General features: G+C 40.6%; 1 protein-coding gene across 1 annotated transcript in view; it reads right to left on the bottom strand.

Moving 5' to 3' along the window:
- Positions 1-985: 985 nt before the first annotated feature.
- The window catches only part of LOC124592912 (developmentally-regulated GTP-binding protein 2), a 116,586-nt gene continuing 94,377 nt past the window's right edge, over positions 986-23,194 (bottom strand). Inside the window, exons 6-8 of the mRNA XM_047131880.1 lie at positions 15,122-15,279; positions 10,653-10,854; positions 986-1,202 (exon numbers count right to left, since the gene is read on the bottom strand). Of these exons, the coding sequence (XP_046987836.1) occupies positions 1,116-1,202; positions 10,653-10,854; positions 15,122-15,279 (447 nt within the window). The 3' untranslated portion in view covers positions 986-1,115. The remainder of the gene's footprint in view (positions 1,203-10,652; positions 10,855-15,121; positions 15,280-23,194) is intronic.

The following is a 23,194-nucleotide window of genomic DNA, read 5'->3' as shown; positions in this document are numbered from 1 at the left end:
TAGAAAGACTGTCATTGCTAAAAGATGCAACAGTTTTTGCAAACAGCATCTGTCAAGGAAAATCTAATGCTTATGTATTTGGTGTATTATTGGCAGGTGCAGTGTTTGCTGCCACCTAGAAGAAGTAATCATAGAGTGTAGAAGGGACATGTTTTTAAACACTTCTTGGTCAACACTACTTGGTCTGTGATCTTCTCAGTATTTTTCACATAGTTACGTTTCCTATATTGCTCATTTGAGGGAAGCCATTTCTGTTTCATGCATATCATTATACTTACACACATTTTTTATTTACTTGATAGTGCAATTTCTCATGGCTGGATACAGATGACTGTGTAAGGAATGGATTATCTAGAGTGACTGTGTTTGAAGACGTCCATTAGTTTTGTTCTGTCCCATCAACTGACATTTAGAGCATTTTGCAGCTGTACCAGGAAACTTTAGCTAATTTTCTATACAATGATTCACAAAGCTACTAGATAGTATTGATCAACAGTGTAGTCAATATAAAAGACTGTCTTTGTTATTTTATGAATGAGGAATCAATGTGACATTCATGAACATACATCAGGGCTTAATAGTACTTATATTCAGTGGTAGGTAATATAAGCAGCTATACGAGGCTAGATTGTTACTCACCAAAAAGAAGAGTCATTATGGAGCAAACAGGCAAATAGGAAATGGCAATTACCAGAAAAGCTATTGGACCAATCCCATTTTCAGTGAGGTAACTCCCCCTCCCCAGTACCATGCCCCACATTTTTGTAAGTTCTATGCTCTGGAGAAGGACTGTATCCAGAAACTACCTCTTTGTCAGCTTTAGTTCAGAGACACAGGGCACAATACAGAACACATTTACCTCTTTATCCACAATGTGATCTCACTGCTATACACAGATGAGAGTAGGGGTGTTTACTGAAGTATTCTGTGGAAATGAATCTTCCACAGGGTGTGAGAAGGTAGAGCAATAAGACACAAGATGGGATATTGTTTTGATAACTTTATTTAATCTCTTGTTACAGAAGTAAAATACATCTCTTGCCAAATGGTTAGGTTTTGCTCTTAATGGAAGCACTGAGTATCTCTTGGGATCCTTTTACTTCACACACGCATAATTATTTCTTTACAACTTGTATAACATCTTCATCATGCATAACATGATGCAAACCAACACGCTGTGGAGAATATTTTGTACTTGTCCCCTGCACAAAAAGAAATAACAGATTTTTCAGATGACCTAAGTTTTATGGCTCAGTCTCCAATAGATAACTTTTATTTTATGGTGAAAGATATACACATGAAATCTCCATATTTCAATGAAGTAAAATCTTCTTACAGATATCATCCCCTATACTTCCCAAAACTCTATGCTACATATCATAACATGGCACCAGAACATTCTTGGTGGAATATAGATAAGGCATTGAGTTGTTGATAGGCACACAAACAAGACTACAAATGTCACTGAGCTTTCAGATAAATCCTTGTACAGGGCTGAAGGAGGGTTCATCCAAAAGCTCAGCACCCTTCTCAGTCCTGTTTACATGCCTGTCGATAATTCAATGCCCCAACTATATGGTGAGCACATACTTTTATTCCTTCCATTATCATACTATTACACCTACAGCCCTTTGCCTGACAGTCTCTGTATGGGTGATTTTACTAAATGAGAATACACTGCAACTACGTCTGAGAGGATAAGAAGCAAACAAGGCCATAAGTATATATAACCAGAAATGTGTTTCATTGAGGTGCACTTACTTGAAGCCACAGATAAAAGATTTTTGATTGTACGTTTAAATTATTGAAAGCACATGTGGGAACACGCCAACGAGTGGGAATGTTCTGTCTTATCTCCACACTCAACAAGGCTGGGAGCTCAAACACCACCATGTAGTAAGCCATAATAGTAATGCCTGGCCAAACAAGCGGGCGTTATGAAGGTTGGCGATACAACTCCTCGCAAAGGTAACCTTATCTGTGAATAGGATGGATAACAAACTCCAGTAATGAGGTGCCTCTGCAACGAACCAGTGACAAAGTCATCACCGCAGAGGCAAGTCTGTAGGTAATAACACCTGCACGTGGTGTTAGTGATACGGATAATTGCTGTTGTCACAGGGAATGTTCCACATGGTGCTGATACCTGGATCACTGTCAAAAGTTATTTTATCTCCATCTTCAAGTGTGAGTACCTCCTCTGTAACATATTTCCAGCCATATGTCCACATGACCGTTTTTGCTCCTTATCCTCTCAGGGTTTGTTTCCTGCTGTCTGTCTCCATCTAGAAAAATCAACCTATATACTGATGTACACTTAATATATGTTAATAACTGCAGTAAAATAATACCAGGTTTCAATCTCAATGTTTTGCAAACTTGCACAATATATGCAACTGTTTGTGACTGAAATTTTTTACTTAAAAGACAACAATTGTCTGACACTTTTCCTTTGAATTAAATTACAACACCCACTATATCAATATAAATCTACGAAAATTACTGAGGGAAAACATGGGCACCTAGTATGAACAACAGAATCTGAAAGTATAACACTCTTTGTGACAATTAATTAGGCCTTCCATGTCAAACTACAAAAAAAAAAAAAAAAAAAAAAAAAAAAAAATCCAAATGATAATCAAGCTAAACTTTCTCTTTGTTGTTAATGATTACCAGGATGTAAAAAGCACAAATTATTTGTACAGCTACTTCCAGCTTTATACTATATTTGTGAAATAACAGTTACAGTTATCTAAAATATTCACATGACACTTATTTAATGCCATCATGGGCGGTTTTAACTACAAATTTTATAATGGATGGTATAGCGGTTATACACAAATTTAACTGGGCATCAACTGTGTGCATTATTGCAACATTATTTCAAATAAAGTGAAGGACGTTTCAGGGGGCTTCCAATTACTGTTTGGAAAAATCAAATAATGGGAACTTCAAGTAGGAGTATCAAGAATGTAGGAAAAGACAGAGTGCTATTTATCACAAAGAACACATGTGAAGTTTCAGATACGTACTATTAAGAGATACTTACATAAAGCTTTCGGCCACAGCCTCCATCAGCAAAAGAGAAACACACACCATTAATGCAGACACGCAAACACATCTCATGCACACATGACCACCGACTCCAGCACCTCTGGCCAAAATGCTGGAGATGCTAGACTTGGCTGGCCAAAATGCTTGAGATGCTGGACTTTGCTCTCATGTATGCAAGAGGTAGTTTTGTTTTGCTTTGCTTTAGGGTGCAAACAACAACTGGGGTCATACATGCCCAAGTCAAAACTATAGAACACAACAGAGAGGAGTTAAAAATGACTATAAGTCAGTCCCAAGTGACATTAAGAGAAGACAGCTAAAAACAGGGGCGTGGAAAAGAGCTAATAAAGACACCATGCAGAAACGGAGCTCCGAAACTAAAAATTAAATGGCCTTTGCCATATTGCTTTAGCAGATAAAAAGTAAAATGCTGTCAACAGCCCTCACATCTTTTGCCAAAATGACCGATAACTCAGATGGCTAACCCAAGCGGGAATGTAAACGGTTAAAAAATGTACATTCCGTCAGGAAGTGGTGAGCAGTTAAAACTTGGACGCAATGTGTACAGAGTGGTGGGGTAGCGCCACTTATCAAATGACGATGGCTAAAAAGGCAGTGCCCAATACGCAGCCTAGTTAAATTGACATCATCCTGGTGGGAGGGCTGAGAGGAGGTCATCCAAGCTGCTGGGAGAGGCTTAATAAACCGGATCTTATTCCTGTGAAGGGAGGACCATTGACAATGCCAAAGGGACACCACTTCTTGACAGACAGCAACACAGAGATCATCAGAGGGAATGTAGGAACTAGTGGGCTGAGGTACGAGGACTGCAGCCTTGGCAGCAGTGTCAGCAGCCTAGTTTCCTGGCAGACCGACATGACCAGGAACCCACATAAACATCACAGTGGCTCTACCAAGACTGAGCAAGTGACAGTTTTCCTGAACCCGCTGCACTAAGGGATGGGTGGTATTCAGCGCACATTGACTTTGAAAGGTGTTGGTGAGTCTGAGCAGAGGACACACTGTGGCCTGATACAGGGCGAAGAGCTTGGCCCTAAATACTGAGCAGGGTGCCAGAAGCCGATACCGAAAAACACAGGTGCCAATGACTAAGGCACACCCGACCCCATGGTCAGTCAGAGAGCCATCAGTGTACACAAAAGTACTAATGCAAAGTTCCATGCGAAGGTTGTGAAACTGAAGGCGATAGAGCGAGGCTGGAGTAGTGTCCTTAGGAAGCAAATGAAGGCAAAGGTTAACATGAGTCACTTCATGAACCCACCAGGAAAGTTGCAGGTAGCTTGAAGTTAAGCTGCCGTAGCAAGTGCTGAATGCGGACTCCAGGTGGTAACAGAGAAAAGGGATGCGCCCCATACTGGCAATTGAGGGAATCATCGATGGACGCATAGGATGAGTGGCCATGCGTGGCAGACGAACGGCATGCATACCTGCTATGGAGAAAGTCACAGCGGTAGGACAGTGGTAGTTCAGTAGCTTCAGCATACAGGCTCTCAACCAGGCTAGTGTAAAAGGCACCAGCTGCCAAAAGGATGCCACGATGGTGGATAGTGTTGAGACAGCGTAAGAGGGATGGACGTGCAGATGTACAAACAAAGCACCCATAGGCGAGTTTCGAACGGACAAGGGACCAGCACAAACGGAGTAGCTGGTTCGATCGGCACTTCAGGAAGTACCATTGAGGACATGTAGGACAACCATTGAGGACATGTAGGACACCGAGGAGCCGCATACAGCAAGCTGCCAGGTAAGACACATGGCAGGACCAAGAGGGTTTCCTATCGAGCATGAGCCCCAGGAATTTCGTAGTTTCAACAAATGGAAGGGCAACAGGCCCAAGATGTAAAGATGATGGGAGAAACCTGCCAGACATTCATACAGATGGTTTTGTCAGTGGAAAAACGAAAGCCAATGTTGATACTCCACGAGTAACGACAATCAAGACATTGCTGAAGATGCCGCTCAGTGAGACAGGTCAGTGAAGAACTGCAATAGATGGCAAAATCATCAACAAAAAGGGAGTTGGAAATGTCCAGCGGCAGACAGGCCATTATAGGGTTAAAGGCGATAGCAAAGAGGACGACACTCAGGACGGAACCCTGAGGCACATCATTTTCCTCAATAAAGGTGTCTGACAAGGCAGAACCCACACGCACCTTGAAAACTTGGTCTTTTAAAAATTCCTGAAGGAAACGGCAGATGGCCACGAAAGCCCCACGTGTAAGAGTACAGAGGAAATCAGTTCTCCAGCAGGTGTCGTAGGCCTTCTCCAAATCGAAAAACACAGCCATAATCTGGGATTTCCACAGAAAACCATTCAAGACATGGGTGGACAAAGTAACAAGACAGAAATCCACATTGTGCATTCATTAGTAAATTGTGCAACTCGAGCCACAATACCAGCCAGGCATGAATCATACATTCCATCACCTTGAAAATGCAGCTGGTGAGAGAGATGGGGCAGTAGTGTGGTAGTTAGAAGGAAGGTTTGTGTCCTTACCGGGCTTAGGTATGAGTATGACGGTGGCTTCACACCAAAGTCCAGGAAATGTGCTCTTTGCCCAGATGCGGTTGTACGTGTTAAGCAGAAAGTGCATGCATGCAAGAGAAAGGTGCTGCAACATCCGAATGGAGGAAGGTAGGGTGATAGTGGGAAGAGCTTGAAACTTCCTTAAAATGGTGGCCCCTGGTGTTGGAGACAGCAATAGGGTCCACAATAACATTGTCTGCTACTGTCAGGCCAGAAATTGGCGAATGGATCCTGGTCCCAGAGAGCCATTGGAAGTTGGCCCACACGACAGAGGAACGGATGGGACTGTTAAAAGAACTAGTGAATGAAATCCAGCTAGCTTTTTTGCTTTCCCAAAGAAAGCAATGACACTTTCCATGCATCTGTTTATACGGAATGCAGATTGCCATCGTAGGTTGACGGTTTAAAACATGGAGAGCAGGCATGAATTGTGTCACAGCACATCTCAGTCCAAAAAGAGACTGGGACACGGTGTGGTATAGAGAAAGTGCAAGGAATGGAACATTCTGCAGCAGTAAGTATAACATTTGTGAGATATTCCACGTGGTCATCAGAACTGGGGAAATCTTGTGGTTTGAAGGTCACCAGGGAGGAGTAAAGCTGCCAGTCTGCCTTAGTAAGAAGCTGCCAGTCAGCCTTAGTAAGTTGCCATTTGGATGTGCATGCAGGTGGGGTAGGAGTCAGGAAACAGATAGCACAAGGGAAATGGTCTTTCGAGTAGTCACCAGAAAGAACAGACTACTCAAGACGATGGGCAAGGTGGGCAGTGCAGAAGAAGAGGTCCAAATGATAATAGGTGTGCAAGGAGTAGGAAAGGAAAATGGGTGCTCCAGTGTTAAGATGGGGAGGTAGCAGCCCAATAAGCTCAAGGAAGTCTGTCCTGGTGACATTGAATGACGGAGGGACATAAATGGTACAGACAGAAAAAAATCAGGTGGGGAAGGAAAAGGCGAACTGCAATAGCTTGAAGATGGGTATTCAGGGAGATGGGTTGACTATGAATGTCATCGCATATGAGCAGCATGATGCCCCCATGAGATAGGGTGCCGACCTCAGAGGGAAGGTCGAAACAAACTGGAAAGAAATGTGAAAGCTCAAAGCAGTCGTGAAGGTTCAATTTCATTTTCTGAAGGCAGAGTACAATGGGACACCGCAACGCTAAAAGCAGCCGTAAATCCTCTTTGTGGGACTGAAGGCCACAAACATTCCATTGGCGGAGAGGCATGATGAGGAAGAGGTGTAAGGGTGTCACCTCGGCGGCTGCCAAGTGACAGCCTGTGAAGAGTTGCTATTACAGGGCACAGAAGCAGGAGGATCCTGCTCCATGGGTTCCACAGAAGCATCGGATTGCTTGTGCAGTTGGTCTGTGGAGTTCAATGCTGAAAAATGTTGGTGGTGAGCACCGGTGACACGGAGGCTGGCTGGGCTAAGGTATCACATTGCGACACCGTTGAAGAGGATCTTCGAGTTGTCAAAGGAGAAGACAGTTTGCCTATGGTGGACTTCTACGAGTGTTTCCGGTTAGAGGTAGACTCAGGTGTTGGTTGTCTAGAGGGATATAGGAAGTCTTTATGGAAGTACTCTTTCTGTCCTTTCTGGCCTACTGGTTGTGTAGCTGGTGGCTCGCCCCTTGAGGCGAAAGTTTAATGGCTTGTTGCACAGCTGAATGAGGGGATGGCGATGCTACCTCGACACTGGGCGATTTCAGAACCTCACAGCTGAATTGGAGATCACATGTCTGTGTGGTCATGTCCTTTATGGAGTGAGGGGTAGCAAGAACAGAAATAGAGGTGCCAGGGTTTGCGACTAGCCAATAACTTGTGAGTGACTGAGTACAGCACTTTTTCCTTTACCCAGATCTGTTGGACAGCCTGGTCATCAAGATACACGGGACAACCCTGAGAGGAGGTGGCACGGCCGCCATTGCAGTTGATACAGAGGGGAGAAGGAGGCAGACAAACGCCCTCATGCGCACCCCTACCACTGGTTACACATTTGGCTGGGTGTCGACAAGACATTCTAGTGTGGTGGAAACAATGACACTGGTAGCAGCACATTGGGTTCAGAATGTATGGCTGCACTGTGATAATTTCATAGCCTGCTTTGATCTTGAGCAGAAGCACCACAGTATCAAAGGTGAGAAAAAGAGTGTGGGTGGGCACTAAGGAGTAATGTGCCTTTTTCATTACCCGGTGGATCGCAATGACACCCTGATCAGAGAGGTAAGATTGGATTTTGGCCTCAGCTAAACCGTTGAGGAGCCTAGTGTAAATAACACCACAGGAAGAATTCAAAATTCTATGGGCTCCGACATGAACAGGGTAGCAATGGAGAAGCGAGGTGGCAAGCAGTTGTTGTGCTTGAGAATCAGAAGTAGTCTCCAACAGCAAAGTGCCATTCCGTACTCAAGATTAGGTTTTCACATGATCAGCAGTTACATCAACACCTTCCTCAATAATAAATGGATTTACCTTGCCAAAGAACTGATCGTCTTCAGCATGTGAGACCACAAGGAACCATGGTGGAGCGGGAACAATCTTTGAATCGTTAGCCTCATTATGTTTATGTTTCGTAGATGTTGATTGTGAAGATGATTGACTCATTGCGAGAAAATCCCCCATGATTGCCAGCATCTCCGATGGCATGCTCCTTCCAATTGGGGGCCCCCCTTCAAAAGGGGGCGCACCCACCTTAAGTGATTGTTCACATCTCATGTCATACCTCCCGAACACTTGACAGAGGGAGCAATCGACAATTTGGGAAGGTTTCAGCTCAGGCACTCACCCCTTCTTGGGCCTGGCCCGTACCAGGGGGTACGTACGAACCCTACCTGTCAACCCGGGGCTGGGAATTACGCATTACCCAGTCACCTGTTACACGTCACACACATGGGCCGGCCTTCAGGAGCAGACAGGAAAGAAGAAGAAAAAGAGGAACCTCAAACGCTGAAGCGGAGGAATGAGAGGAGAAGGGGAACAAAGAAAGGAAAAGGAAGCGAAAAACAATAGACTCTGGTACCGCATGCCGTGGAATTTGAATCCGAGCCAGACGTCATGGACGTCGAAGACCCATAGAGGTCGCTGCACCATAAGTTGTGGCAGCGTGCACCTCCTGGCCCGCTTTTAGTGTGGGGCACCACCAGTGGAACACGTGGTCCCAGCGGCCAATAGCGGGGTCCCCGAGAGCGTACTTAAGCGCCAGCCACTCGCACATCAAGTCAGTCTTATCTCTCTTACGTCGGTTTGCACCTCGCTTGCGCTAGACTGCTTTCTTCCTGGTTGCGTACGAGTTTGTTTCCTTGTGACTATGTTGTTCGGTCTTGTCGTATTCGTTCTGTCCTATGTTCGTCATGTCCATCCTTTTTCTTGTGTTGTTGTTCGTGGGCCTCTCCGCAGGTCCCGCCGCGCCTTTCGTCAGTGCTACCCCGCGACCGTCCTGGTCCCAGTTACAACACAGACTGTTCTTACATCATCGACAGACAATGCATAACATCCCCAATAACATCCCAGACATGTTTGCCAAGGGAGGGGAAAAAGAATAGCAAGACGATACACATGCAGCACGGAAAGGAAAAAAATATTGCAAAGGCTGGGGCTCCGTGGCAGACAGGCATGAACCCACCAAAGAGTGACAAGCCCCCTGAGGGGCTGGGGGTGGGGTGCATGAGGTTTGCTTGCTGAGTTGTGCGCATTTCTGTTTTGGCGCTGTGGCCAAAAGTTTTATGTAAGGGTCTTTTAAATGTGCCTGTCTGCAACTTAACGTGACTTCCTTACAGTAAGTAGTAATCTGACTTTTCCTACATTGTCAATTACTGTTTGTCATTTCCATCGTACTTATGCATTCTTTGCAGTAATTGGTGGTTTGAGGGACCATAGTGGATTCTGAAAACTCACTGGAGAATTTTGACCAAGTTGTGACAGCACTTAAGCTCTATAGTTTTTGTGTTTATCCTCTTCAATATCTGATATTCTTAATCGCTGACAATTTGTTTATACCCTCAATTCGTCTGCAGTGACAGCATTTTGCCACAAGTGCTGTGCATAATACTCAAGAATGATAAAACCAGCATAAAACTGATTGCAACAATAGCATATATTATTTTTTAAGTGGTCTCAACAAACTCTCAGAACTCTCTGATAAACTAAATTCTAGTATACTCAATGCTTTGGCCTGAAAGTCACAAGAAGTTTATGTATTTTTCCTCCATCCCTTCCCTAGGTTCTGGTGCGGGACAGTGGCACTATGAATAAAGACATCCAGGTTTCACACTCGAGTAGGTCCTAGGATTTTTCAGTCACTTATAATTTCCTTTGCCTCAGGCAATGATTCATTAACATGAAAAAGTCAATTCGCAAAACAGTTCAGAACCCATATTGAACTGTAGGCACCCATGTAACAGGCTAAGCCAGTTCCAAGGTTGGAGAAAGGCAATAACATACCATCTCCAATATGAACATGTCTAATAAAGCACTGAGGTGTTTAAACCAATCTTTGGGTTGAGAAGAGATTTTATTTACTTAAATTTCTTTTACAGAAATCTACATATATTAACATCACATGAGCCAATTGCAGTTCCTCTTCATTTCAAATCTCCTACATTTATTTAGCATATTTTAGGTGGTGATGGTCTAGTAAATTACATCCCTAATAGTAAAATTTTCTAGTTCTTGATTATAGTGTAGCAAATGTTCTTAATGGTTTGGGGCATTAAGTACTGACTGTTCCTCATCAATGAGGTCATAGAATTTTCTAGAAACTGAGGATAAGTAAAAGTATTAAAGAATCAGTTCAGTCATTAAGAGTTATATGCCCTTTTCAAAAGCAGGAATAAGTCTGTAACACAATTTAACTACTTGCTTTTGAAGTTATAAAGAAATATTGTGTTCTGTTTTATAGTAGCTTGTTTCGGATGATCTGAAGTACTTGTCATGTTGTCAAAAATGTTTTACACTAATAGTCTACTTTGAAGATCATATAAAAAGCTGAGTTGTGTTTCAGTCCTTGCTCATTTAAGTGTAAAGTGGATTCATGTGAGAGTTTATATACTTACCCAAACAAGTGCATATTTGAATGCAGCAGCCAATGTACGATGAATAGCGTGGCAAACATGCTCAACAGTAACACCTTTTCTTAAAATAAGGCCATCATCAAAGTCTGGAGGTTCACCAGGCTTCTTAGTGTACACACGAATCAAAGACAGATACTCCCACAGTTTCTCCAATAGGTAATCCAGATTTAGCTTCATATTGCAACTGAAAAAATAATGTGTGATTTTTTTTTCTGTCACAGTGCACAGTTTCAGACACTTTGTAATATACTACTGGCCATTAAAATTTCTACACCACGAAAATAACGTGCTACAGACGTGAAATTTAACCGACAGGAAGAAGATTCTATGATATGCAAATGATTAGCTTTTCAGAGCATTCACACAAGGCTGGCACCAGTGGCGACACCTACAACGTGCTGACATGAGGAAAGTTTCCAACCGATTTCTCACACACAAACAGCAATTGACCGGCGTTGCCCGGTGAAACATCGTTGTGATGCGCCGTGTAAGGAGGAGAAATGCATAACCATCACATTTCCGACATTGATAAAGATTGGATTGTAGCCTATCGCGATTGCGGTTTATCGTATCGTGACATTGCTGCTCGCGTTGGTCGAGATCCAATGGCTCTTAGCAGAATACGGAATCAGTGGGTTCAGGAGGGTAATACGGGATGCCGTGCTGGATCCCAACGGCCTCGTATCACTAGAAGTCAAGATGACAGGCATCTCATCCGCATGGCTGTAATGGATCGTGCAGCCACGTCTCGATCCCTGAGTCAACAGATGGGGATGTTTGCAAGACAACAACCATCTGCACGAACAGTTCGATGACATTTGCAGCAGCATGGACAATCAGCTTGGAAATCATGGCTGCATTTACCCTTGACGCTGCATCACAGACAGGAGCGCATGCGATGGTGTGCTCAACGACGAACCTGTGCGCATGAATGGAAAAACGTCATTTTTTCAGATGAATCCAGGTTCTATTTACAGCATAATGATGCTCGCATGCATGTTTGGTGACATAGGGGAGAACGCACATTGGAAGCATATATTCGACATCGCCATACTGGTGTATCACCCGGCACGATGGTATGGGGTGCCATTGGTTACATGTCTCGGTCACCTCTTGTTCTCATTGACAGCCCTTTGAACAGTGGACGTTACATTTCAAATGCGTTACGAACTGTGGCTCTACCCTTCATTCGATCCCCTCGAAATCCTACATTTCAGCAGGATAATGCACGACCGCATGTTGCAGGTCCTGTACAGGCCTTTCTGGATACAGAAAATGTTTGACTGCTGCCCTGGCTAGCACATTCTCCAGATCTCTCACCAATTGAAAACGTCTGGTCAATGGTGGCCGAGCAACTGGCTCGTCACAATACACCAGTCACTACTCTTGATGAACTGTGGTATCGTGTTGAAGCTGCATGGGCAGCTGCACATGTACATGCCATCCAAGCTCTGTTACTCAATGTCCAGACAAGGCTGTTATTACGGCCAGAGGTGGTTGTTCTGGGTACTGATTTCTCAGGATCTATGCACCAAAATTGCGCGAAAATGTAATCACATGTCAGTTCTAGTATAATATATTTGTCCAATGAATACCCGTTTATCATCTGCATTTCTTCTTGTTATAGCAATTTTAATGGCCAGTAGTGTATTATTATCACTGTTACCTATAATGCTCTTATCTAACTTCTCTGGCAGGTTTTTACTTAATGTGACTTCTTTATAATCCTGCTCTCTGATGTAACAGCCATGTAAATGTTTTACTGATTACTTATGATAATTTATATCACTGTAATTAATCTATGGATGTAATGTCTAAAGTATGTGCTGTAAAAGAATGAAGATGTTAAATTTCACTGGTTCACGCACAGGGAAAGTAGGTGTGTAATCGTGTAAAACTTGGTGGGGGTGGGGGTGGGGAAAGACCTACCACCCGCTGCAACAGAACTAGATAGGTGGGGATTGAAAAGGTGGATCTGGCAAAGAAACTGCAAAGCTCCTTTATGGCATGAGTTAGTTTGTGGCTAGCAAGCAAAGAGCACACATCTTATGAACTGAAAGAGGTGAGAAAAACTGCAAGACTACATAACATAGCCTCAGATGCGGTAGTAACATGGCATATTATTCATGGCGTACTTTGGTTAGCTCTGTACTAAGAAAATCTGACACTAAGAAGAGAATTTTCAGAACTTGTTACACTGGAGGAGTCATGTATACTTTTGCCACCTTTTTTGAATAGCACAGGAGATCAACATTGACACCACCTTCATCTCATTATCAGATGTGTACTGTATAATGGCATGAACCAGTTATATGATTTCGTTTCCAATAATGAGTTTGAGTCTGGTAAATTTTATGCCGAGTCACTGTTTTTTATGCTTAGTCATTCAACTAGACAGTATCCTATCCCAAGTGCTGCGATGAATCACTGTATCCTATTTTACTAAACTGAAAAACAATTGTCTTCCTTAACAAAAGTTACAAAACTCTGAAGTTGTAAGACAAATAATTATTCAGTGAGCATAAGTTTTGAAATATTCCACACTGTTTTCATAAAGTGACAGTTACAGTATTCGGTTCAAAGATTTTGCTTATTCAAATAATAGTAAGCCTATTTATAACTTCATGTGTTACGTAGTTAACAGTGTTTCCCAAATTGTGGTGTGACTAAAGTGTTCAGTCACAATTTGAATCTATGGATAGATTAGTTTCTGCATCCCCATGATGACAGTTGAGCCAGATTTAAATGTCGTATAACAATAACAGCAATCAAGAATACGCAACTCCCATTTATCTTGTTACTGCTTCCTTTGAATTGAAATTTTTAAGGAGAAAAAAATTAGTAAAATATCTTTCCATTAGGCAAATTCACAGTCAAAGAAGTATCCTTTTACAGGAATTACATTATCAGCATATTACTAATTTAATAGTAGCTGTAGTCTCAAAGTAATGTGAATATGATTTCAATCAATGTAGTGGTTGAGTTACTGTGATCCCATGGTACAGTCTACAACAACTCTCATGGCACATTTCTGCATGTATCCCTAGGTTCATATACGTAAATGCTGAAAAGGACCAGGCACTTCCTTTAAGTATTGAAGAGGCAAGAAATTCAGTCACAAGTCTTTAGTGAACTTCAAGTTGTGAACCAGTTGTGACTAATAGTATCAAATTTGAATTTAATTTACTTTATTGGCTGCCTCTTTGCTGTATACAGCTCTCATGTAACAACGAAAAAGATGCAAGTTGCTCTCCGCTTTAATCACATACAAATAATTGTCCTGGTAGTGAAACAAGAAGAAATACAGTTGAGTAACTTGTAAGGAATGGATCCATTGTGAGTGATGGTGAAATAATTAACATTGTTACTTCAGAACTCGAGTGTCACCCATCCCATGAGAATGGACTTCTGGAGCTGCAGCCTTCTACTGGAAAAAAAGGACTATGATGACAACCTATTGAAAGATAGGTACATTACGACATAAAGTGTGCAAGAACAACATGGATGTGATAATTGAAACTGTAAAGCATGAACAAGTCTTAAAGGGGGGGGGGGGGGGGGGGGGGGTTCATTCAGCAGTGGATCTTCAAGGTCAATGTGTCTTTGATGGATAAATATGACAATAAAAATATGGCAGGAGGCTTTGCCAGTACTTTGCTTCCAAAGACACAGAAATATGCATTGTTATGTCTTCAGTTCCACACTAGTCACTTTCTCTTTTCTTCATATGAAAAAGACACATTTCCTCACTTTTCTCCTCTGTATATTTCTCTATAGAAGCTAGCCATTCTCTGCCTCTCCAGCAACATTTTTCATTGGTTGGCTTTCTCTTCCTTCCATTGTCACAATTTTTTTCCAATTGTATTCTCTTACTTTTTCCCTTAGTTTCTCTACTCTCTGATTAGCGCTGGTTTCTTCATCCAATCACTTTTTTGCTGAGTTACTATACTATAAGTCAGTGGTTGTTTATTTCAGCTGCCAAGAAAGCACCTGTTCCACTTTGTCTAGAAAGCTGACTGAAAGAAGAATTAGCTACCCAGTAAGTTTGAGAGGGAAGAGACAATAAACGAAATGACTACACTCTTTGCTGGTTTACCAATACAAGGAATCAATATGTCATATCACCAAAGGATAAGGATTACTGCTAAAATAAACAGCAGTTGTGTTAATGAAAGGTAAGCTAGCAGCTATCATGATAAGTATAATTACTTTCAGATATTTAATGATTTACAAAATTTGTAATCTTTTACATGAATATTTGGAAATCATGCAGTTGTGTAATGAAGGACAATTAAACTGAGGAGACTATGGACAATGCGAAACTGAACTTTGTAGCTCTTATCAGACACTGGCTTGCCCAATATCACAAACATATAGTTAACTGGCAGTCAAGGAATTTATGAACACCAAGACCAATAATGCAATAAAGTAGAACAACTAAAAGCCCTTACCTCACGACAACACTATTCGGTTGTCTAGCAATTCGGTCTACTTCTTCTATTGATATCTGATCTATTTTATTATAAACATAAAGGCATGGCATGTAGACTCTGTTAGCACTTATAACATCAATCAGTTCATCTGGTGTACAGTCTTCCCTAAACAGAACCTGAAAAAAAAATTATACAAGAGAGGTATTACGTTACACTACTAATTCCATTTATTTCGACATTTAAATAAGGAACTAATAAATTTTAATTCAGTGGAGGGAATGGGCTACCATATTTAAATCAAATTTGATAATGTGAAACCTTTTAAAAAAGCTAAAATGCATTCTTGATAATTTTATTCCTTCTGCATGGCAAGATCTTTGAAATTCTTAAATTAGAGGCTGTGTGGTTAAAATACACAAGTAAATAATACATTTATCATTAATGAATAGTTACAAAAAGTGTCACTTAATACTTAAGTGCTACCAATAGGATTTCACAATTAACTTCAAGAAAGATGGGCAATGCCAAAGTAACCAATTCAGAAATAGCTTAAAAAGGTAAGAGACAACATTCAAGAGGTCGCAAAACTTATGAAGAAGAAAAATATTTTAAATAAGTGGACAATTATAGAATCTAAATCACTATTAACTCACTCCTGTGAGGCTAATATCCCTTAGTCCATTTACTAAAAGAACTGCAAAATTATACTTGCACTGAATGTTAGCTCTTCAAGGAATGTTTACGATGGATTGCCAAATTTGGTTGCATTGAAAGTTTGAATATTTTGTAAGTAATCATCTTAGAAAATGTACAGTTCCCATAAAAAAGTGCAGTTTAACTATTGTAATCAGCCTCTTCTTGTAAATATTCACTGATTTTGTCAACAAGCCATACTTCGAATGCCAATACACGAAAAAAAAAAAAAAAAATTATGTTCTCAAGACAGAATTACCTTCAAAAAACCTTTCATCCTCTACATTTACTGATCTATGGAGGCTTAGAACATATTAATGAACAAGGAGTAAAATGGTAATTAATACATTACAAATGTTGATGCAAACAACTGACACATACTCCACACAAAGTGATGTATGTGGAATTAATATATCACTAGAGACACCTCTACAGAAACTATGGTTGAGCTTCATCCTGCATAATCAAAGATCAACAAGAAAATAAGTTAAACCTATGATAAAACAGTTCTTTGGATTAATACACAAATGACAAATTAAAATTGGACATGTCTTCATAATAGCTATGTTCAGGAAGCATAAAGCAAAATTATACTAAAGCAGTCCAGTTAATGTCTAGAATACAGCTAAAACAATAAAGCAAGAGAAATATGACAAAACATGTAAAGCTTGCCTATCTCGCATCAGCATAACTGTTATGCAGCTAATTATGATTTATAAAGCTACTGTCTACTTATCAAGTAATGGGAACAACACTAACAAGTTATGTATTACAAATTAGTCACATAGCATGCAAAACGACAGAAAACTGTATACTCTGCTTTAATTTATCATTAGTTACTGAATAACTGAAGATAAAGAATATCTGACTGGAATGTCTAAAATCATGTTTCACGTGTTTATTTATAACAGACAAAACCAAGATTAAAAAAGAGTGCAATTTTTAAATAGAAAATACACTAAACGTTCTGAATAAGTAAAAGTATCCAAAATAAGAAAAAGTTTCATATTGATAAGGATAACGTAATTACCAAATACTGAAATTTAGCACAATGGTCCAATAAACAAAAATAGGAAATAGAATTTGTTCTCAAAATATTCATCTAAAGAATACAGCAGTGAAGCCAGCTTCATCCTGACCCACAACTTCTTCACTTTTCAAGACCAGACATACCAACAATTAAAGGGAACAGCCATGGGTACCAGGATGGCCTCTTCGTACGCCAACCTATTCATGGGTCGCTTAGAGGAAGCCTTCTTGGTTACCCGGGCCTGCCAACCCAAAGTTTGGTACAGATTTATTGATGACATCTTCATGATCTGGACTCACAGTGAAGAAGAACTCCAGAATTTCCTCTCCAACCACAACTCCTTTGGTTCCATCAGGTTCACCTGGTCCTACTCCAAATCCCATGCCACTTTCCTTGATGTTGACCTCCACCTGTCCAATGGCCAGCTTCACACGTCCGTCCACATCAAACCCACCAACAAGCAACAGTACCTCCATTATGACAGCTGCCACCCATTCCACATCAAACGGTCCCTTCCCTACACCCTAGGTCTTCGTGGCAAACGAATCTGCTCCAGTCCGGAATCCCTGAACCATTACACCAACAACCTGAAAACAGCTTTCGCATCCCGCAACTACCCTCCCGACCTGGTACAGAAGCAGATAACCAGAGCCACTTCCTCATCCTTTCAAACCCAGAACCTCCCACAGAAGAACCACAAAAGTGCCCCACTTGTGACAGGATACTTTCTGGGACTGGATCAGACACTGAATGTGGCTCTCCAGCAGGGATACGACTTCCTCAAATCCTGCCCTGAAATGAGATCCATCCTTCATGAAATCCTCCCCACTCCACCAAGAGTGTCTTTCCGCCGTCCACCTAACCTTCGGAACCTCTTGGTTCATCCCTACGAAATCCCCAAACCACCTTCCCTACCCTCTGGCTCCTACCCTTGTAACCGCCCCCAGTGTAAAACCTGTCCCATGCACCCTCCCACCACCACCTACTCCAGTCCTGTAACCCGGAAGGTGTACACGATCAAAGGCAGAGCCACGTGTGAAAGCACCCACGTGATCTACCAACTGACCTGCCTACACTGTGACGCATTCTATGTGGGAATGACCAGCAACAAACTTTCCATTCGCATGAATGGACACAGGCAGACAGTGTTTGTTGGTAATGAGGATCCCCCTGTGGCTAAACATGCCTTGGTGCACGGCCAGCACATCTTGGCACAGTGTTACACCGTCCAGGTTATCTGGATACTTCCCACTAACACCAACCTATCCGAACTCCGGAGATGGGAACTTGCTCTTCAATATATCCTCTCTTCCCGTTATCCACCAGGCCTCAAACTCCGCTAATTTCAAGTTGCCGCCACTCATACCTCAACTGTCATTCAACAACATCTTTGCCTCTGCACTTCCGCCTCGACCGACATCTCTGCCCAAACTCTTTGCCTCTGTATATGTCTGCTTGTGTCTGTATATGTGTGGATGGATATATGTGTGTGTGTGTGTGTGTGTGTGTGTGTGTGTGTGTGTGTGTGTGTATACCCGTCCTTTTTTCCCCCTAAGGTAAGTCTTTCCGCTCCCGGGATTGGAATGACTCCTTACCCTCTCCCTTAAAACCCAAATCCTTTCGTCTTTCCCTCTCCTTCCCTCTTTCCTGACGAGGCAACCGTTGGTTGCGAAAGCTTGAATTTTGTGTGTATGTTTGTGTGTCTATCGACGTGCCAGCGCTTTCGTTTGGTAAGTCACATCATCTTTGTTTTTAGATATATTTTTCCCACGTGGAATGTTTCCTTATATATATATATATATATATATATATATATATATTTTTTTTTTTTTTCAAAAAACAAAGATGATGTGACTTACCAAACGAAAGCGCTGGCAGGTCGAAAGACACACAAACATACACACAAAATTCAAGCTTTCGCAACAAACTGTTGCCTCTTCAGGAAAGAGGGAAGGAGAGGGAAAGATGAAAGAATGTGGGTTTTAAGGGAGAGGGTAAGGAGTCATTCCAATCCCGGGAGCGGAAAGACTTACCTTAGGGGGAAAAAGGACGGGTATACGCTCGCACACACACACACACACACACACACACACACACACACACACACACACACACATATACAGACACAAGCAGACATATTTAAAGACAAAGACATATATTTTTCCCACGTGGAATGTTTCCCTCTATTTTTTTTATATATATATATATATATATATATATATACACCCTAAAGGTACTGGAGACCTACCAGATGTTTTGTGTTATAGTTCCCTCTTAGTGGTTGAAATTTAGACTACAGCCGCACATTTATTTTTGGCTTCATTTAATTTACAAATTTAATAAGAAAATACAAAATTTTTCACTCAAAAAAGATTTTTTTTTTTTATAATTTGGAAAGTCACAGAATGCTGTCTTTCCTGTCATATTTCCAGATACTACTAATGTAATTATAAACAGTATCTTCTCTGCTCCAGCTATCTGTATTATGTAAATATTTATTATTAAAAAGTAAAAAAATTGCATTTTTATGAGTTTTTATGAATTATTTACTCCAAAACCCCCATCCAAAAGCCTTTGAGAATTACACAAGATATTGTTTGGTTAACATGTTAGCAGTCAGTGCAAACACAGAAGGCAATATTTTTCTGTGTAAAATATTAAAAATTTTTCAAGATCCTGCATATTTTGCATCACTGAATTTCTTGTGTAAATATTCATGTTGGCAGTTCTGTATCCAGCACTCTTCTGTTTATAACAAATAAGTGAGAACTTGCACATAAACCATTCTGTGTCTAGTTTTCTGTTTGGTTTGAACTTTTTGTTAGATACAATGTCAGTGAGGAAATACAGAGTGAAAGAGTGAGTTGTTTGGACTACGGAAAAAGATACAAGAAGATGGTGTTTAAGAAATTGAAAAACACATCCCAAATGTTGGAAATATGTTAAAGGTATTGCAGAAATATCTTGGTCCTAAAGTAATGGTATTACCATCACACCCACTGTGTAGGAATTGATACACCCACTACAAGAAGAAATTTAGCCACAACCCACCTGAACAATCACCATAGCCCAAATATGAAACTGAAGAAGACAATGCAGGTGTTTATATTCCTGGGTATGAAGCTGTTGATGCATTGAATGTATCATTTCTGCCGTAGTTCCTGCTATATATCCCTGTAAATGTCCACGAAAGGTAAGAAGCACAAGAAGAAAACTATGTAAAAAAAAGTGGAAGAAACTGAAATAAGTTTTACACAAGCTGCGGCCGAACCGCCCCACGAGGGGTCTCCCGGCCAACAATGCCATACGCTCATTATTATTATTATCATCTTCAAAACTTTGTGGAATGTACAATGTAGATGCACTTGGTGCAGAACTTAATATGGCCGTACGTGCACAAACTGTGATGTGTGGTTTCAAAACCTAAATATTACTATCTCCGCAGCCACTTATACTGAGAAGGTACAGTTACTGACACCGATACCAGGCAGCTGCTCTCAGCAGCAGATATAGAAATAGATACCCACTTCCTCACATTATTTGATTTCAAAAGCTTGTAAAATAAAGAATGAGTAAGGTATTTGGGCAAGCCCAGATTCTTATTGTAGGCATCCATTGCAAGATGATATGCTTACTGTTGCTTTGCAATATTACCTAAATGATGACAAAGTTTGCAGCAGGCAAAGTCCTAACCAGGCTCATGTCATATCTGTTTGTGAATACGGTGAAAAAGTTAAAAAGGTGAAAAAATATATGACAAAATTAATAAGAGAAGTATACCTCCTAATGAAAAATGAGAAATCGAATTTAAAAATTGGTCTCTTAATATTCTACTCTTTACAAAGAAAATGGGTAAAATGCCAGTAAGTGAAGGAAGTATGCACATGTATTTACTGCACGAATTTGAAACTTGTTCGTCTCCCCACAAGCAGTGCCACAGGAGAGAAGTGCACAGAGATGGACCTGATGCTTTTGAGTATATGTCAAGAGCCGCAAGATAAATGTTGGTTGCTGAAGTGTGCAACGCGTCCTGGTGCTGAAGTGATTACTGTTTTAGCACTACACCTTCAGGACACTGGCAATGACATAACTTATGTGTTGTGGGAGGGAGGAGAGATGGTGAAGAAGACAGTACAGCCAGAGAAGTTTGTTACAGAGGTTAGGCATTGGATCATGAAAGAAATAGATCACCATCATATCCAGAGGATTCAGAAACAGGCCATAGCAGAAGTAAAACCAGCCACATCCCAGAATGCTGACACATTAGTTCTTCATTTCTACTTTGCTGAAAACTGGTCTGTTGCTTTGCAAAACAAAATTCAAAGTTAACACTGGCACACATCACTGGTATCAATATTCATATGCACTGCTCACTTCATTGAAGCATCACACTGTTTTGCTATTGTCAGTGATGATCTCATTCTTGACAGTACACATGCATGCTATGCTGTCAGCATGATAATTGATGACATAGCATTTAGAGACCATGCATTTCCTAAACATATGTATGTGACTGATGGCACAGAATTTCACTTTAAAAACTGCTTTCAGCTTTATGTGCTTGGTCAATACTGTAGTACAGGAAATAAGACAAGAAAATGGATATTTTCAGCAACAGGTCATGGAAAACGTGCATGTGATGGGGTAGGAAGTCTCTGTAAACATATTGTAACAAGATTTAATTTCCAGCATGAAGCTGTTGATGTTATAAGAGATGCTACTGGATTTGTACATACCAGATCAACTTTAATAACAAACCTGAAACTCTTAATCCTAAATGAAAGTATATTAAGGGAATTCTGTTTAAAAAGAGAGGTCATAGGAATTCAATCAAGTCACAACTGGGCTGCATCCTGGTGTGGCACATACATTGCAAGAACTATTCTCCACAAAATGCAGCCTGTTGCTACGTGTGAAAATGCACACATTAGAAGACTTGTAGTGAGCCACTTCATTTCAGTTGTGGGTGGGACAGTTAATACGTGCCTCTCATGAGCTGCAAGCTTTAACAGTCTCCTTTATGACACCTCATGGTCCTGCTAATGGTTTCAAATGGCCAGCATGGCCAGTGTCAAAAAATTAGTGTGCAGTTCCCATTTCCCAAGTGCTGCTCTTGTTGGACCATCCTTGTCCATGTGCAAATTCAGTTGGCTGTACAAGTTCAATGAGAAGCAGATGAAAAAACAAATGAACTCTTTTCAATATTGCAGTGTTGATTGTTACATTATAGGCAATTTTAATTCATGGACAGTCATGAAGAAGTAAAATCATGACACAAAACAATTATAATTTGTGAATAATTCATAAAAAGAAAAATGGGTATAAATATTCTGTCTCTCATTTTTGTTATGAAATGCTTTCAAACAAAATTATAAACTGCTTTCCCACTCACTTATATGTTGTAAAGTAATTATTTTGATTTGAAAATACCAGTTTTGCATGACATTTGCTTAAAATCAGTGATCAATTTAAATATTTAAGTGTCCATGATTTTTTTGACCTTGAGAGTAGAGCTAGGTCCACCTAAAAAATTTCTCACATTTTGTACAGACAAGTATTGCCCACTCTGACTGTACATTCCCTAACTGCAATGACTGACTAACATACCGTGAAATTTTCAGAACATTTAGGATGGGAGTTTTGGAAAAAATTTCTAAATAACCAAAAACTATTAGATTCTTTCATCTTTATGTACAATTTTTGACAGATTAAGAATTTCATGCCTTAATGTCATAGCTGACAGTTAGCAGTCTGTCATAGCTGACAGTTAGCAGTCCATCCACTTTATCATTTCCCAAGACAGTTAACATCCAGTGACTCCATATTTTCAAAAAATAATTTTGAAATTCACAAAAAGTTACAAATTTTCATAGTTTATTTTAAAAAACCGAAAGAAAGAAACAGCTCAGACATGTGTATGTATTCATCATGTCTCATAGTATTGGGAACAAAATACCTATTGAAAATAAATTCAGTTGTCTATCACTTTCACTTTCTTTATTATAATTTTTCAATGTTCCCTTTCATTATGACATTTTCACAAATACTCTCATTTAGAGAGGTCTGTAACATTTTAACACATCATCAGAAAATCAAAATATTGTAGTTTTGGAGAGGCACCATGAGGAACTTCAATATGTATTATTTTCAGCAAACTTTGGAATAGTGATGTGACACATTCACTCTTGACCTGTGTGATTTGAGAAGAAATTGCCCTCGATACAGTCAAAAACTACAGCTTTCATAGTTCCTTCTGTAACAAATACAGATCTCAAGGAGGTGTATATAACTGCCCTACACTGGTCTGTGTCTACCCCAGAGTGCAACTACAGACAAGTTGTTCTCACAAGAAAGAAAGTATTCTGTCA

Source organism: Schistocerca americana, chromosome 2 (assembly GCF_021461395.2).
Source record: "Schistocerca americana isolate TAMUIC-IGC-003095 chromosome 2, iqSchAmer2.1, whole genome shotgun sequence".
Lineage (NCBI taxonomy): Eukaryota > Metazoa > Arthropoda > Insecta > Orthoptera > Acrididae > Schistocerca > Schistocerca americana.
This window is presented reverse-complemented; position numbering and strand designations above follow the sequence as displayed.